Here is an 18,737-nt window from a genome sequence, read left to right as displayed (position 1 = left end):
TAAAAGGGTAGTAGTCTTGACTGCCAAGCATTGTTTTTTATTTTTAAACGTGTGACCTACAATATATATACAGGATGTTTGCTGAGGCAATTCTGGGTTAAGTGCCTTGCCCAAGGGTACAAGAGCAGTGCCCCAGCCGGGCAGCAACGTTTTGGTTACGAGTCCTGCACCATACCACTATACTACCCTGCTGCCCAAGGTGCTCTTATTGTAATACGTTTTCCTTGTGTAAGTGCACAAGGAACAGATGTTAAGAAAAAAAAAGACTGATGTAATAGATCAGAACCTAATTATCCACCTGAATGTGAGGTGTTACACCCTCTGTTCTTATATCCCTTCAATGAGGGTATCTAAGATAAGATAATACTTTATTAATCCAGAAAGGAAATTGCCTCTAGTAAACATCTCAAGTATATTAATGATATCTAATAATGAATGAACTTTAGTGCTTATCCTCTCAAATAAATGTCCTTGGTGTAACCATAAAAAACATGGGGGGAGCTTTCTTTCTGTTGTAGAATGTTATCTTTGCTTTGAGTGATTAGATACGACATATTCGAGCCCTGGCACACACACATGCAGGTTTTTATTATGCGTGAAACTCCAAATTGGTCTGCCAGACGAATGTTTGTTCTAACAGATACAAAGGAATGAGTATCTGTGAGTTATTTTTATTCATCTGAGCCCCAGGAAAACTTAACTCTTCTTAAAAGAAAATGTCTCACTTTATCTTCCTGTTTATCTTCCTATCTTTCAGTGGAGTGAGACTATAACCCAGGTTCTCCTGGCAGATTGTCTTGAAAATGATTGTATCACCATGGTTCTGTGGAAAAGACTGCATTCCCCCTGTCCCGTTTTGGATATGCTCTGAAAGAGAGAAATTGTGTGGTTCAACTTCAGCTGTTAGGTAGATGCTTGTTTGCAACATGAGCTTTGGCTTTGTGTTTGATGTGTGTATGTGTACTACTTTGACTGAAAAAAGGAAGCGTTGCTGTATGAACAAGATGACCAACAACTGTCAGGATTACGCTGCCAATCAGACCTGCTGTGAGGGCCACATCAATGACACCCCAGGTATGAAACCAACCCCACCCTTCAGGGCGGGAGTTTGGTAGAACTGTTCAAGGGTGTAGGCCATTATTTTTCATTACTCATTAATCGGTGATGTGAGCAGAATATTCCACACTCCTGAAAAAACAAGTCAGGGCTCATGACTTCATTTGTTAACAGTTATGTATTGTTCAGCTTTTTGGAGACAGACACTCTCTCTTCCATTCCCTTTCACACCCACACTAACAGGAAACCAAGTGCACATGCTGATTAAAGATCTATGGGAACAAAAGCTGCTTTGTTTTGTGCTCAGCAGGATCCAAAAGTTGTGATATGATTTAAATGAGGAAAACCTAACAATTTCCACATGTATAACTAATAAAACATTACTGTACATTCCTACTCTGCATCAGTAGGTCTATGTAACGGACTGATGCTTTTCTTACTGATTCTGAGGGGCTTGAATTACCGAAGGAGGAGTGGTGCACAAACACTGAAGTAGAGATCCACACAAGGAAAACTTCTAGGGCACAACCACCACCACTTCCTCTCTCAACAGACAACCACCATCTGAAATTAAAAAATGCTTTATTGGTGTGACCATTAAACATACAGTGTTGCCAAGCAATGAATTTAAAATTATTATAAACAATAAAAACAACAACAGGTCTATCATCAATGCGCGTCTATTCTCTCAGGCACAGGTTGGCTGGAGGGGAGGTGCTGTGGATCTGTAGGATACAACCCCAAAAACCAGATCTGCTGTGGGGGTCAGGTGTCTCTGAGGGAGGAAGATGAAACCCAGGTAGGTCCCACCCTCCAGAACAGCAGAACAAGACTAGCTCATTTCTTTATTTTTTGTGCCTTTTCCACTCTATGCAACCTCTTTGGAATCTTCAATTGCAATTTAGGCTTGTGCCACTATGACAACCTTCACTTGTGCAGAAGTGCATAAGTGAGACAAATGCAATTCTCTCATACACTTGTGCAGAGCCAATGGTAATTTTTCACACCACAGTTATGATACGTGGCTTCCAGAATAGTAGCTACTCCACTAAAGCCATCCAAGCAACTTTTACACACTTGACATATCACGGGGTGCCTGGGAGTGGTGAGAAGAGGAAACCCTCCCGACCTTCCCAGCCCTATCCCTGGTCCAATCCTTCAGACGTGGTCTGAAGACACATCTCTTCAGACTCTACCTGGACTGACCTATCACACAATCCACCCCTCCTCCCTGTTTCCTTACAGGGGTCTGGATCAGAGAGCAGTTAATGGCAGTAATGCTTTCACTCACGTTAAGTGTCTCGAAATCAGTGCAGTTTTCTCCTTTTTGTTCTTTTGGCAACCGGCTGACATGATTTTTTTTTTCTCCTGTACTGCAGTCTTGATATGTGTGTGCTTGTGTGCTTGTGTGCTTAAAAATCATGAGGCTTTCCTTACCCCTATATCCTTAAAGGTCACTGGCCTTTGAGTAGTTAATAGGCCTCAAGGCTCTCACTGAGAAACTGTGCCACTGCATCAGGACAGCCATGAAGTCAGGATGGTGGAGGAGGTGATTGTGCTTTGGTGTCACAGTGTTTTCTCTACATAGAACTTCCTTTTATTTTTAAGGACAGGTTAGTGAGTTTGCCTCAGTCCTAGCCCAGCCTATCCCTGTAGAATCTACATAGAGGAGAAAGCTGCATAAACGTCCCCCTACTGGGTGACGTGAGGGCTGGCAGGGAGGAGCTGCAATTAGTGTCTGTGTGTTCGGAAAGCAACGCTGCAGTTGGGTGCTGCTCTCAAAGCTTAGAGGAATATAGGTGAGCGGGCTGGATACATTTGCTGTGTGTGTGCACACTTGTGTGCCAGAGTCCATCTTTGCGTATTTCTGTAAATGTGTGTTTGTGTGTGTGGGTATGCAAGTATGTATTTGAGTAAATGTGTCTGTGTAAATCTGTGCTTATGTATTTCTGTAAACCTGTTTTGGTGTGCACGCATCTTGGCATGTGTCTATAAATGTGTGCTTGTATATTTGTGTAAACATGTGTGTGCATGGGTGTCTACATGTATTTTTTTAGATTTGTTCCTAATAGTGTGTGTGTACATGTGTGCGTTTGTGTATTAACGTGCGAGTCTTTGTGTGTATGTTTCTATCTGTGCGTCTTTGTGACATACAGTATATCAATTATGTATTTGTGTATATTTGTGTTTGTAGGTGTTTGTGTAGGGGTAATTGTCTCTGTCTGAGTGTTTGTGGTTGTATCTTTGTGTATCGCTCTGTATAGGTGGATGCACGTATCTATGTTTGTGTTTGTGTGCCTGTACTTAATTGTGTTCTTGTGAAAGATCAAGCGTCTTTGGGTGTGTCTGTGACCTGAGAAAATACTGAGCTGTGGTTTTCTCATCCCTAGTGTTGTGGTGTAAAACCATACAGTGTGGCGGAGCATGGAACCCTTTGCTGTAATGGGATTCTGTACAGGGATGTGGGTGAGGAAGAAGAGTGCGTCGGATCGACTCTGTACTCGCCAGCCCAGGAGACGAAGTGTGGGTCATCTGTGCACTGTGTGGTTGGTCAGCACTGCTGTGGACATGAGACCTATGACCCGGACAAGTATTTATGCTGTGTTGGAAAAAGGTAATCCATAAAAGGCATAAGTGTGCGTTTGTGCGTTTGTTTTAACCAGCTTTGTCATTGTTTTTGTATGTTTTTGTGCTTGAGCGATTGTATATGTTTCATGGGCATTATTTGGGTATGGCCATTGTCATACCAGAGCCCCAACGGCAGAGATAATAATAATAATGCTGTTCATTGTAAACAGCATTATTGCAGGCACCATGAAGAGAAAGGTAAGACAGAAAATTTGAAATTCTTGCACTTGGCGGTAATTACACATTGAATCTGTCACTGTTAGGCTTGTTAACTTATGCTAACTCATCTAGCCAGTTACATTTCCTTGTCTAAAAATGACGTTTATGTTAACTAACTGGGTAGCAAATTTATCAAAAACTGAAGACACCTACACCCGATTTACAGATTACCTGTTGATTTACTGTATAGTTCAGAGTCAGTTTTCAGGTTTCCGATTTGGGAAAACAGTCTTTTGGGTGAATCATTCACAATGAGACTCTGCTTGCATGGCACTGGAAGGCAGGGTGTTACAGGGTGTTGATGGTGTGTGTAGTCATCTAGCATGGATGAGGTTCATTTGTTTTATCACAGCAAGTTGTGCACAGTCACCTCATTAAAGCCAGATGAACAGAGGATTTGTCAAATCAGGGCTTCAAACCCAAATTTTTTTCAAAACGTTCCATTCGGAACAGAAACAGTATTTTAACCCTTTCGTGCATATGGTCACACCAGTGTGATTAGCCCTTTAGCGCCTACGGTCAAACCCATGTGATTAGAACACTAGATTGGAAAAATTCTAGCTAACGTTAGCTTTGAGGAAACAGTGATTTAATGTTTAGTGTTTAATGTTTAATGTTTAAGTATAGCAAATGCAGCAGTGAAAGCTATGAGAAGCTTAATAACGCTAATGAAAACTCCCTACATAGCATAAAATAAGTCACATACAAAAGGGTTTCAAATTATAATAAGAGCACACTGCATAAATTTATGTAAAAATAACGTTATTAACCGGTTTCTGTTTGGTTCAAACTGGTTCAGGAACCAGGGAGGAATGCAATAATGGAAATGTTAATTAAGTAGACAAAATCATGCAATCATTTCTCACTGAGACATTTCTCACTGGCATGTTGCTGTGCTTTTTATGGGTAGGCACATTGTAGACAACACAAAATGATTACTTGCACAGACGTTAAGGAAAATGTGTGTCTGCAGTGTGGGAAGCATGTGGGAGTATAATTTTTCTGCACATCCCCTGTTCTGTTTTCCCAGGCACTCCCAATTTAGGTACATCAGAGTGCATACAGTTTCTCATCATTGTGGAATGCTCTGTGTCTACCCCTCACTTAATGCCAGACCTTTTGCGTCTGATGTTTGTAATGAGGGTAGGTCCAGTTTTACTGATGTGAACTTTCAGTTGAGCGGAAAATACTTTTTCCTGTGCGTCTCAAAAGTCTGCTTCTTGCTTCTCAGTGACCTTATTTCCTGCTGACTGTGCTGGGGTTCACAGACAAACCAAAGCAAAGTGAGACCATAAAGTCTGATATCCCTGGTTCCACACTCCATTATTCAGACTCCACCGTTCTGAATGAAAAAAGCAACAAAGAACATATGCATTTCAGAGTGAGGATGTCCTTGTCCCTCCTCTGGTCATACATTTTTTCTTTAAGTCAATGCACAATGGATTTTTTTTTATGGGATTAACCATGAATGTATATTTTACTGATCTGATTCTGTATCAGTATTGGTAGTAACCTTTTTGTTTACCATTGTAGTGCTGAGATAGGACTTGGAAGTTACATTAACTTAGACAGTGAGCTCTGGAGGAATCTCTGTGTTTTAACTGACACCTCTACTGCCTTTAGATGATTGCAGATGTTGTGTCTACACTTCTAATCACTCCCATCTCTGCTTTATCATAAGAAGAAGGAAAACTGAGAGCAGCAGCTGTGCACTGAATGCTGCCAGTGAAAGTTCAAGTGTTGCCAATGAAAACACATTCTTTTATGGTTCCCTCATCTCTGTGCTTAGCATGTAGCACATATTTTTAGAGTTAGTCTGGGGAATCACCTTTTTATGTGAACTTCCTTGCATAATGGAAACAATTTTACCTCACCATTGGTCAGATGTTTAGGTTCCAGTCATATGTATGGGTTGTTATCATATTTAACCTAATAATTTTATGTCATCATCTCAGAGGCTCAGTCAAGTGTGTATTTCCATCCAGATATAAGAAGTCACAGAGGAAGACAATGTGTTGTGGAGTTAAGCCCTACAACCCCAAGAATCAAAAACAGAAGTGCTGCTCTGGTCAACTCCATACCCTGACACATCTGAGCACTAACACCAGTCATTCAGAGTGCTGCGGGACCCATCTGATTGTGAACACATCCCTGGAGACGTGCTGCACCTCTGCCCAGATGCAGGTGTTGTACCAAACAAAGCCCAGTTTCTCCTGCTGTGGGCACCTCTACTACAACACCTCCCAGCACTCCTGCTGCGCAGGGAACCTGCGGCCTCTGTCCAAGCAGAGCGGAGCGAGAGGCCCTCTGCGCAATGGTAGGCCTGCAAAGACTGCTTCTGTCAGCCTTGGTTGTATCTGTATGTCTCCAAGGATTACTTCAGGGAGTGCATTTTTAAAAAAAGACTGACCATGGGCAATCACAAACCACAGCGACTCCGAAGATGTTGACGACTGATAATTGCCTTAATTTTCGGTGGTAATGATAAATGTAAATGTTAAACACTGTTCGCTAAAATATATCTACACTAGGTATTGAATTTGCCACGTTCCCTTTTAGCATTTTTTGCAGTCATTATCAGGACCAGGAAGGCATTTTATTGTGTCTTGCCTTTTGTACTATATATAACTGTTTGTTACTGTATTTAGGCAATAAATATAAAGCTCTGAATATACATCTAGGTTTGTGTAGCCATGTGTAGCTATTTACACAAACACTAATGTTACTGTTGTTATACATTTACTGGTAATTATTCATTAGATATTCATTAGATATCATTAGATGTATATTAGATAGAGCACATATATTGGTTGATTTATTCTGTTTGTGCCATAGCTTATATTCATAAACCAGTACTCTTGTAGTTGCTTTTGCCATTATTTTTATTTATAAACGGAATGTTCAATTAAAAGTTGAACGGGAATGTATGATAATATCGAAGGCGAAACAGCCACTTTAACTGGAATCAAGTATTTAAACAAGCATGTTTTAATTAATTAACTGTATTTCCATTGAAGGGCATATCATTTTCAACTTGCATGACATACTGTGTCATGCCCATTTTTCTTATGACACCATTGATGCCCCCCCTGGACAGCTTATTAGGTTAGAATATATTCAACCTAGGTTTGTTTGAGGAAGTAAAAGCTGTCCAGGTCGATGATGTTAAACAGGTTCAGAAAGGTTACAGTGACAATGTAGATGCTCACAATTTATCCACTAGCTTAGAGTGAGTCTGTAGCCTGACTAGTGGAGATCAGGCACAAGGTACTAAAGAGAGAATATTAAATGAAACCCAAACTCCTTAGTGAGGAAAACATTCAATTTCAGTGGTTTCATGTCTACCTTAAATCTGAAAGCATGGTCTCTCATACGGTGGAAGTCACTTAGGTTATTAAAAACGAACACATGAAATGGCCATGTTTTTTTTCAGTATCCTGTGCAGCACATGGGTTCTGCTACTGTTACTTCAACTGATGCGTCTTTGCTTCTATAGGACACAGTGGAGACTGCCAGCTTTTACACTTTGCTAACCTGATGATCTCTGAGCTTTGCAACACAACAGGTAAGGTCTCCCATACCATCACTGTTTGTCCTTCAACAGTAAGTCGTTTTGCATAGTGCTTTTCTGGGGTTCCGCTCAGACAGACCAATGGTGAAAGTGCCCAAGCAGTGAAGGACGACATGTAGTCTTACCTTTGGTGATTCTGGAACAGGATTAAACGAGCATTATTCAACTGTCAATTTATCTGAGCCCAATTAAGACAATGTGCTCAGATGTCGCTGTTAACAGTTATTTATAGAATGTTATAGCATGCAGATGAGGGACCTCAACAACCTCTCTTCTCACATGGCATGTCTCTATACAGGTTACTGTCTCTCAAGGTAACGTGGACATGCCTTTGGCCTGTGCTCTGCCTATAAATAATACAATTATGTATCTGCAATGCCATTAGATTAGGTTCTCAACCAGATATTGCCTGCCTTGCTGAGACTACAGAAAGAATTACCACTTCTCTCAGTATCCAGTCCCTGTGGTGCAGTCTGCCTGGTGTGTGTTTGGGTTTCAGTAAATATTTCTGAGCAGATAATGAAACAGTTACGTTGCAGGAATAATGATGGGAAGGTGTCCCAGTGTGTTCATATTGCAGAGTATGTCCTTTAGTGCCCTTGAAACAGTATTGTCATAAAGGGAATTAGTTCTGTTAGGATGAGATTTTAGGCCACCGTTTACTATCCTCGAGTTCAAAGGCAATGTGGCTGTAATAATCTGACCTCTGTCTCTATCTCTCTCTCTGTCTATGTTTCTGCATATGTGTGTTGTGTGATTGTGTGTGTGTGTGTGTGTGTGTGTGTGTGTGTGTGTGTGCGTGCGTGCGTGCGTGCGTGCGTGCGTGCGTGCGTGCGTGCGTGCGTGCGTGCGTGCGTGCGCGTGCGTGCGTGCGTGCGTGCGTGTGTGTGTGTGTGTGTGTGCGTGCGTGCGTGTGTGTGTGTGCGTGCGCGCGTGCATCAGTGTTCATGGGCACAGTGGACAGTGTGGCGGTGAATGGAACCTCCCGCTCAGTTCTGCTGAAGAATGTCCTGCAGATCCAAGGTGCAAAGAGCGTGACCGCGGAGCCCACTGCTCGTCTGTTGCCCCTGGACCACTGCAGCTGCCCCCCGATGAGCCAGGGCATCCTGTACCTGTGGATCCCAGGGAACAATGGCAAAGGCCAAATCTCTGACCTCAGCCAGCTAGACTCTCCTCTCTATGCCGTGCTGTCCAAGTGTTGAAATAAATAGCTTCACTTGTTCTCTTGTACAACATATCACTCATTAAAATGGATTAAGTGTGTCTTCTGGATTAAGTGTGTCTTCTGGTGCTATTAATTTGCAGTAATTAGCATTTAGTGATTAAATGCAGTGATTAAAGATTCTTTTGTTTGTACTATTTTTCCCGCATCAGCGGGAAAGTCCCAAACCTCTGTTCTCTGACAAAGCTGGTAATCCCATAACACCCCACCCACCTCTCTATCCCTCTGTGGCTATATCCCTTATAATTACTGCACCACAACACACCCGTGGCTTGAGTATGCCCTTCCCATATTCTGTCCTGTCCCTTCTTTTTTTAACAATTAACAATAAGCTTGTTAAAGTAAACAGATGAGTTAAGCTGGGATCTATCAGTTTGTAGTGATACATTTTTGAGACTGAAAACCTGCATGCGATGACAGTATTAGATAATATAATTATTGACAGCAACCTGCAGATACTGTCATTTTTGTTGCTCAGGAACTGAAAATATGTGCGACGCAAGGGCATTTTAAACTGGAAACGAATGTTGCATTCCCAGACAGACAGACACACATTCTGGCTATGCCTTGGTGGTAGAGCAGAGGAAGGACAGAATGTCTAGACATAGTCAACTGGAATGCATACTGGTATTTGGATAATTCAGCCCAAGTACCTTGGGAAGCAGTTGACTGAATTCCAGGCAATAGGATGAATGGAAAGCATGGGGGGAGTACAATAACGACTTACAGATGCCATCCCTCCCCCCACCCCCTTCTCACCATTTTTCCTTCAATTTTTTCTTATTCCATTAGCATGTGTCTGTTCTGTTTTTATGTTTAGGATATTGTTATACAAATGTCTTTTTCTCAATTGTCTTGTCAAATTGTCTCCAAGATAACTATATTGTCTGCAGAAAAGCTTGGAATTTACTGCAAATTATATGAATCATTATGGCATTATGTCTCATGAAACAGTCATCATTAAAAGAGTTTGAAAGTGGCTTGCTTGTTTGTTTATGTATGGGAGGTATGTTTGGACTAGCTGATTTTGGCAATACGCAGTGTGTGCTCATGTAGTGCATGACCTTCTTGGAAAATTACTTCATAGAGGCACTTTTACTTGAGGCCACATCAATTACTCATTGAATGGAGAAAGCTATTTGGCTTTCTTTGAACTGTGGGAGAAACAGGACCTTGACCTTTGGCTCTGTCTTCCATTTCAATGATAAACAGTGCTCTGAGGTCAAATCCAGGAAGTGTTATATCTTGGAAGAATGGTACAGCAGCGAGAAGCTCTGGGAAAGGGACATTTCAGTGAGCACACAAACAGCCGATGTTTCAACCTCTTGGATCTTTGTCAAGCCACATCAGGTTAGCTTAGAGTCACCTGTAACCCTCCAACACTCCAAAGTTAACAGATTGCACAAAATCATAGAGTGCATTAGTACAGTCTGAACTGAGTGAATGATTCCATTCTCCCATGCATTTGCCAATCATGAAATATAAAAGCATAGCTCAATATATCACATAACACTATGATATACCTATAGAACAATGAAGAGAGACCTAACCATCATAATAAACTACATAAACCATCATAACCTGTCAAAAGAAACCCTCTCTGCTCACCAATAAATCCCTCTCTGGGGGCTCAACAACAGTGTGCAGGTCCCCATACCATATTGGATTATCTTATTTTTGCCAGAGAGATAAACATATGTGATGCACATTCACTTCTTAACTTCACAGGACCTGAAATACCACAGGGCCTGCTCTTTTTTAAAAGGCATGTCAATTGATTATGCGTGGGGTTGGATTTACATTTACGTCTTTAAAACACATAAAATAAAATCACTCCAGGGCTGGGTACATGCATACTAAAGAACATATGCACTGGTACACATGACTTGCAGTGTGGAAAACAGTCATGGTTGGCGTGTAAGTCAGAGGTCTGCACATGTCCCAGCACTCCTGCCTGAGTACAGAGGTTGTTGAAGTGAACTGACAATTCCAAAACAGGGGCTGCATGAAGGGAGGAAAGTATTTAAAAATGCAAACAATAACGTGGGTAAACAACAAGTGTTACTGTCCAATGGTGTTTGTGCTAAACAGAACCAATGTAAGGCACTTAATGTGATCAGCATTTTAACGAAGAATATACACCACCACACACTGACATCATTAGACAAGGGGAATATGCTACATAAGGAAAGAGTACATAACACTAAGTGTGTGAATAGAATATATTTCAAAAGTGTAATGGTTGCACAAAAATGAAACAAAGCATAAAAAGCAAGGTGTGGGAGGCAGTGAGACAGCTAGGATGGGAATAGTAGCACAATGATGATTGATGATGATGAAAACAAACTAGCAAATCACAGTTCTCTAAGCAGCAAAATTACAGCAAAAAATCAATTGTTATGCATGATTTGTAGTAAAAACAAGTGATGTACACTGAATAAATGTAGTCTCTCTGCACTGTGAAGTAGGAAAACAAAGTTATTCACCAAGTTGTTGTTGAGTGACAGGTTGTTTCTTCATGAAAAACAGATTTGGGGTTTAAATTTCAATTAAGAAATTTAAGCTTTATCATAGGGGTGTGGCGAGGCTGGGTCATTTTTTCCCTGAAAGACAAGGGGAGTATACAGAATATTAAGATTACACAAGGGTTAAATAATCAACCTATAGAAACGAAGGGGCAGGTCTAACAATTTCTGTCCAACATTGGTTCAGGTTCACACAGTTTCAATAACTGAGATAAAAAGGGTAACGCTACAAAACACATTTTAGTAGTTATCCATTACAAAATAAATAAGTATACACATTGCATTAAAAAAACAACATATGCATATATACGTGCATATATAATACACATGCATATATAAGAGTGGCAGTAAGAATGCAGTGTATAGAATAAAGATCCCAAATACCTCATGTCATTGTAAGAGCTTCTTAATGTCCCCCCACCTCGGTGGTCATTTTGTCTTTTTAATTGCATGAAATAGTAAACATGAAAAATCTTGACCAAAATCACTGAAATTAACCACAACATGATAGTTTCTATCATTCCTTCTCATGTAATGTGTGTGCTCTCTGATAGGTTGCAACTTTTTCCTATAGAACTGCGTTATCCGATGGATGGAACGGCGGCTCTTTGCTTACTGACGAATTCATTCTGTCAGTGCTTCCGTGTGATGTCCTGCTTGTACTGTTTCTGTCTTCCTCTCTCTCGGTGTGGGTGTGGCTTTTGTTTCTGTTTTTTTGCGTGCATGTGTTTTTAGCTTTTGTTTTTGTTCAGCCCGTCAATCAATTCAAATCCAGCAATGTATGTCACTGTTGCATGGTTTTGTTTTGGTAGTTTTCAATCCACCATCCACGTGCGCTCATGTAAACACGGATGGAGCAGCGGACAGTTCACCGCTGATTCTATCAGAAAAGATCACACGTTTCCTGCACGAAAATGCAGACAGTGCTGTTGAATGATATTGAGCCCATGTACCATCCTGAGTTGATCATCGCGCATGTGTGAAGAGATGCTGACCTTACAGATAAGACAGAATGCTGGGTTTGGTGGGTGGTGTCCTGGGTGCCCTCTCTGCTCTTTTGACCAGCAGGCGAAAGAGGTGTCAATCATTTACACAGCTCTGACTACCACCAAGAGGGATGCAACTCCGATCATACTGAGACATGTACTGCTTATGTTTTTGGAGTCTAAAACCTCTGAGGCTGAATAAGCTGTTGTGGACTAAGACCAATAAATATCATGTGTTGAACTAATGCATAGACCAGTGAACCTATATGCATGCCAGTAAACCAACCAATTAGCCAGTTAACCAATAGTGATTTATAAATACACAGCATTTTTTTCCTTCCTGAACCGTATTCCATAAAGACTTTAAAACATCAAAATGTTGATACTACATTTGACATTCCACTTAATAAAAACATTTCTGGATATATAGTGGTAATGTTTAAATTAAAACATTAGTGGCCAGCTATATGTCACAGGGTGGCACAAATTCAGGTGGCACAAACTGCCAAATTAATTTCCCACACTCATTAACCCACAGTGCCCACCATTCAACACATTGAATACCCTCCAACAAAATGAAACAATTGTAATAATTTCCAATGGCTAACTGATACAGTCGTGTGTGAGAGAGTCAAAACAGTTTGTAAGAGACAGGGAGTGAAATGTCAAAATTTCCTCCTTGGAATTCCCAGAAATTCTCTAGGCATGAAAAACCGGTAACTGTTAACACCTCCTCATTTATTGAAATTCTTTCACAGAGGTAAATCAAAGCACTGTGATTCACAGGGGAAACTGTTACTGTTGTCCCAAGAGCATTCTCTTCCATTCAAAACTTCTGGAGTGGCTCTGGAATTAGAGCATCAACTTGATCTCAACAAATCAATGATTAAGCCTGCTTATCTACAGCTCCCAGAAGGTTGTTTTGCTGAACACTTTTTCACAACACACCTGCAATTTTATTTTTAGTTCCAAAGGCCCACCCCTTTCAGGAAATCCCTGAACAATGCACACCCTGTGAAGCCGTACTAATTGCACAGTTATGACAGCTGTGAGAGGGTGGAGGGAGGGTGGAATCTACTTCAGGACCATGGCCAGCGAATTTGTATTATGGATGGAAATCACTTCCGCCCAGAATAATTCACACGTGAGTCATTTGCACATGATGACGCGAGTGGACACGGGTGGACCCGGGGAACAGCGGGCGGTACTAGAGGGGAGAATTACTTTACTGACTCCTCACTGCCTATCCCCTCAGAAAAGAGCAACAAAGGGCGTTTTGTACAGCAAAACCCCCTTTGTACTCCAGGTTTTTGTATTTATTCTTCAGCCTAGGTCATAACAATGACCGCTTGTGCTGTAATGCCTGCCAACTCACTCCCTCTTCCTTTCTTCATTATCTGCATTAAAGAAAAGGAAAATTAACAAAGCTAGCAAAAGTGGAGCAACAGGAATAAATCCAAATCATTACCACAACGGACACGGCAATTATTTTCCCTGGCTGGTCTTATCTGGAGAAAAATAGCTGCTATGATTTACATGCTGTTTTAAGATACTGGCTGCTCAGAAGGAATCACTGAAAGGTCATCAAAAACATTTCCCATTTTGGGAAGAATTTTTGGATGATTATGTATATATCCTGTTTTTCGAGCTTCAGTAAAAGGGGGAAAAAAGCCTCCCAACTGACAAGAATTATGAAAGGGCATTGCTAAATGCAATGTGCCATGCATCAGTATGTCATTTTGTGAAGTGTTCAAAGAGATTGCTTGTTGGTACTGTTGGTAAATGTCCCAAACACCAAAATGTGTTTTATCCTGATAAAGAAGCAGATCCGAAGTTCATAGCAAAGTCAGGAAGGTTTATTTGCACAGCCGGCCATGGGAACAACAGCATGGAGCAGAAGTTTGACAGGTGTAGGATTTAATTGTTTTTTATACAGTTACAGTAGGTACATTTACATATAAGGGGGTGCTATTTTTGATTGGTTCTGTGGAGTTGTGCATTGCTAAATGGCTCCCTCTCTAATTGGGTCTCTCCTGAACCTCGCTACCTAAAAGGCTCCGTAGGGTTCAAACTTCGGAAGTGAGGTCCATATATGGTTATGGGGAACCCCGTGTTCTGCAGACTGTTATCATCAAGAGGTGCCTTTTGGCTCTGGTCGGATGTAGCGGCATCCCTTTGTATTGTAATACACATCACTTGTCTCCGGATCAAACGCCGTGCCGCTCCACAGAGCTATCTACTAACAGTATCCCCAAAAATTGCAATGAATGAAAAACAACAGCAAGCATGTTTTAAGGATTTCAGACAAACAGACAATTTTAAAGCAACTGTTCCACCTTTGGGCATAATCAGAACATACAGATAGGTGGAAAGTGGGCACAGGATTACGGAGTTCACCGTACACCCTCAAGCCCCTTGCTCAAGTGGGCAACTGTTCAGAAATCACGGGGCCAGTCAAGAGACCTGTGTGCTGGTTGAATGCTCACACTAGAATTACAACTAAATTGTTGCTAAGAGTGACTGAGGGCATTGAACTGAACTCAAGTCAAGAAAATCTATTTCAATTCAGTTTACTCTTTTGATATGACACACATATCTGCTGGGCCTTCGGATGAAATGTGTACTCCTGGAGAAATCCAGCACCATAGACAGTACCAGCATCACGCACGTATACACTGCTCACAATCGACACCTGCAGGCTGTATGGGGTGAGCTGTGCAAGGGCGCATTTTAATCTTGTCAGATAAAATGAGCAGTCTGAGGGATTTTATACAACCCCTTAAATTAAACTAAAGCAGAAAAAACAGCAGCAAGCTCAATGAGCATGTGCACCTGCATCCAGACCCTAGCTATTGTTGTCAAGGACAGTCCTTTGCACTGAGTCATCAGCCTGTTGCTAGGTACATCATCTTGGCCATGGTTGGGCTGGAAATCCCCTAATATCAATACCCCAGCCCATGACACATCTATACACAGGCTGTCATGAGTATGTAGTGAACAGATGAACTGTTGGTATCTTCATTTACTTGACTTCTTGTATTGTAATAGTCAAATGTTTGGACATACAGTACCTACTCATAGAAGGGTTTTTCTCTATTTTTGCTATTTTCCACATTTTAGAATAATAGTGAAGCCATCTGAACTATGTAATAACAAAAACTGCATTGTGCAGTGATCAAAAAGTGTCTTATATTATATAATCTTATATTTTAGAATCTTGAAAGTAGGCAAACATACTATTTAAATTTAATTTCTTGTAAAGAAATTCATACATAGGCATCAAATGTTTCCAGTAATATTGCACTTGCAATGAACTTTTAACAGTACACTTAGCAGGTTTATGAGCTGGTGTGTATTAATCAACAGCTGAAGTTTAAAAGGCAAGGAGTGCATTATGGGCTTCAAAGAAATTGCTGGCCTCTGCTGCCCTCTGCTGGCGGTAAGGCAGAACTTCAGGCCAATAGACGAGACAATGCCCTCCTCACTCCGGTGTGGTAACTTTCCTTTGAACTCCTTCCTCTCACAGTCTCACAGTCTTTTGCTTTTTGCACTCACACAGCATATCCAAATTCTCCATGTTTTCCATATTCCTCTCTGAAGAACAAGACAACCGCAAATTCTTGCGAAACCTTTGTAATATTTGGTACATTTGTTGTACAAATGAACGAGCATACAGATGGAATTAGGAGAGATATAACCTGTGCCATTGCACACCATCTTTACCTTACATTATGTCATTTAGCAGATGCTCTTACCCAGATCGAATTCCAAATAAGTGCATCACAATGCTAAGAGTAGTTATTGAGAAGTACTACAAGAGATCAGTAAGATACTGAGTTTAGTGCTAAACTAGTGTACAGTGCTTTTGTAATAGAAGATAGAGATAGATAGGATAGATAGAGAGGAAGGTAGACTAGAGATAAAGCTTGTAGGCCTTGATCATGTCCTGTATGTATAAAGGTTAGTAACAAGGTCTTGAACTGGATCCTTGCTGCAACTGGTAGCCAGTGGAGGGACTCATAGAGAGGCATCACATGGGCCTGCTTGGGGAGGTTGAACGTCAGTCAGGCTGCTGCGTTATGGATAAGATGCAGCGGTCGGATGACATATACTGGGAGGCCGGCAAGCAGCGAGTTGCAGTCGATGTGACATGATAAGAGCCTGGATCATGACTTGGGCTGTGTATTTGGAGAGGTCTGGTCTGATCTTCCCAATGTTGAACATTTAACATCTTTAATTCTTATTATATGTTGTCACAGCACTGACACCGAGGAGCAGCTGTAATTTCGTTGTCCTGAATAAAGACAATAAGGGTCTCTTATGTCTTATGTCTTAGGTCTTATATGGAATCTGCAGATCCTAGTTGTGGCTGCAATCCTTGTCCTCTATAGATTTTTGGAGGGGATATCTACAGGTGAGATTACGTATGTTGTCATTAGAAGAGAGGGCGTAACTCCACCTTCCAAATACTCATCATCTGTACTGGTTATTATCCCCGACATGGGAGGAATGCTATGCATGGCCAGAATTCTTTCCAGCTCTCTTAAAGCATGGACGTTTATTGGCTTGGTTGTTTCCACTGTGGTATTTGGCATAGTATATACAAACTGAGATGTATTGTAACCATACACAAGGAGATCATGTGAATAAAATAAACTGAAGAAATGACATCACAGCCATGACAAGCATGATCTGCTTATTTGTCAGTCCAGCATTTTATAACGTGTAACCGGCTGTTCTATCTAAACATGACTAATGTAAGCAAAAACAAACATGGATGAAAAAGAGAAACGCTCTCAATTTCATAAAATTAACTAATTCATATTAAGCCTAAGGGTCCCCAAAAGAGCTTAGTTATTGAAATTATGCCAACTGATAACGACAAGGTAAACTGCTGACCATTTTCTGAGAAAGCACCATGTAATATGTAAAATGAAGTGTTACAATACATGCCGTGGTGACGTTTAATGTTCTGTTGTGATATTCTTTGCGTGCACCCCTCTTACACGTGCGCACACTAACAAAAATATGTACAATAAAGGAGAAGAGGTAGAGGCGATGCATTGGTCAGAGATAAATATATTGACTTAGACTGCTGTACAAACGATGTAATCCACCCGACACTTCCATTCCTGTCCCCACGTTATCTGTATGGACAACGCATCGTGTCGGGAGCGCTGCTTAGAGTCCGGCTCAGGATTCACAACTCTGAACACTAAGTTATACGGGGGAGTTTGAGTTGAGCACGAATCGCAGAGGCACAGTAAGTCTCTTTTTACCGCTTGCCCTGATAGTGAAACACTTTACTTATTGAACTGGTGCGAAGGTCGATAGCAAATATAATTTGCGAACAAAAATTATAACCTCTTGGGCGTCAGTTAAAGGATGTATTTTAAATGTTACAAAGATATACGGATGCACTGATACTGTATGTACGGATGTGAATATTTTCGAATAACAAAAAATTACACAAATGGGCAGGTTAATCGCAACAGCTACACGTGAGGGGAATTCAGTTTCCTCATTTTTAGCGCTTTCACACAAAAATTAACTTTATTTGATCAGTTGCCAACAGATTCACAACAAGTCGCGCAGTCACTAAAATGAACAATATCTACTGTGCAAAAATCTGAGTAGTGTAGTATATGCAAAAACAAATTCATGAGTGTTTACGAGAAAAAAACACGTAGCGGATAGACTGAATAACCACCAACCACCACAACCTGTGTGTTGCTCTTTAGGGACTTTTAATACAAACTAAAACCCCATTCCAGGTGTTCATTTTTATTCATCGTATTGTTTATGTAACAGAGGCTTAGATTATAAACAGACAGAAATGCTGTACAGACTATAATGATGGTGATGGTCTCCAGTGTGATGATTTAAATGATGGTACTACAAAAATTGGAAAACAGTTTTCTGTTCTAGAAATAACTTCTATGCTTTACTCATATTATATGAGCAGGCTATATTACAACTTGGGCATCAACATTGCTTAAAACTTTTTCAAACTCTCTGTGTTATCAAACACTTTAAAAGGCACACTAAGAGTGGCTTTATGAGGAAGCATATCTCAAGGAGATAGAGGCTGGTAGGACATGTGAAGTGTCCACCAGGTAAAGGCTGCAAACATTTTGTGTGCTTGATGTGAGTAGACAATTTACACACAGTACCTTTTCAAACACGGGCCCAGGTCGCTGATTCATGGTTACGCAAACAGAGGAAAATATGAGACTGAAGCCTACTTAAAGACAGACTGATGGAGAAAAGCTAAATAAATAGGTGGATTGATGCTTTATGTATGGAGACAGAGGAGATCGCCAGGAGTGGGTACAGGAAATGAAGTTAGGCAAATAAGAAGATGGAAAGATGGAAAGACAAACAGTACATTGGACAGCTATACGGCTGGGATGTTCGCTGAGCTTTGTGTCATCCAAATGTAACGGGCAGCCATTAAAGTTTGTGTGTTTTGTGCTCAGGCCTTTATCACCCAATCAGTTTCTGCTAAGTGACAGTCCAAAGTTTACCCA

General features: G+C 40.9%; 1 protein-coding gene across 1 annotated transcript; it reads left to right on the top strand.

Moving 5' to 3' along the window:
* The first annotated feature begins 2,826 nt into the window (after window positions 1-2,826).
* On the top strand, window positions 2,827-8,676 carry si:ch211-195m9.3. Its single transcript, XM_036536629.1, has 5 exons — window positions 2,827-2,855; window positions 3,447-3,670; window positions 5,889-6,220; window positions 7,400-7,468; window positions 8,417-8,676. Exons 3-5 carry the CDS (start codon window positions 5,914-5,916, stop codon window positions 8,674-8,676), a joined length of 636 nt encoding a protein of 211 aa, XP_036392522.1. The 5' UTR covers window positions 2,827-2,855; window positions 3,447-3,670; window positions 5,889-5,913.
* The last annotated feature ends 10,061 nt before the right edge of the window (window positions 8,677-18,737 follow it).

Source organism: Megalops cyprinoides, chromosome 9, assembly GCF_013368585.1.
Source record: "Megalops cyprinoides isolate fMegCyp1 chromosome 9, fMegCyp1.pri, whole genome shotgun sequence".
Taxonomy (NCBI): domain Eukaryota; kingdom Metazoa; phylum Chordata; class Actinopteri; order Elopiformes; family Megalopidae; genus Megalops; species Megalops cyprinoides.
Note: the sequence above shows the minus strand (reverse complement) of the source record. Positions and strands in the feature narration are given on the sequence as shown.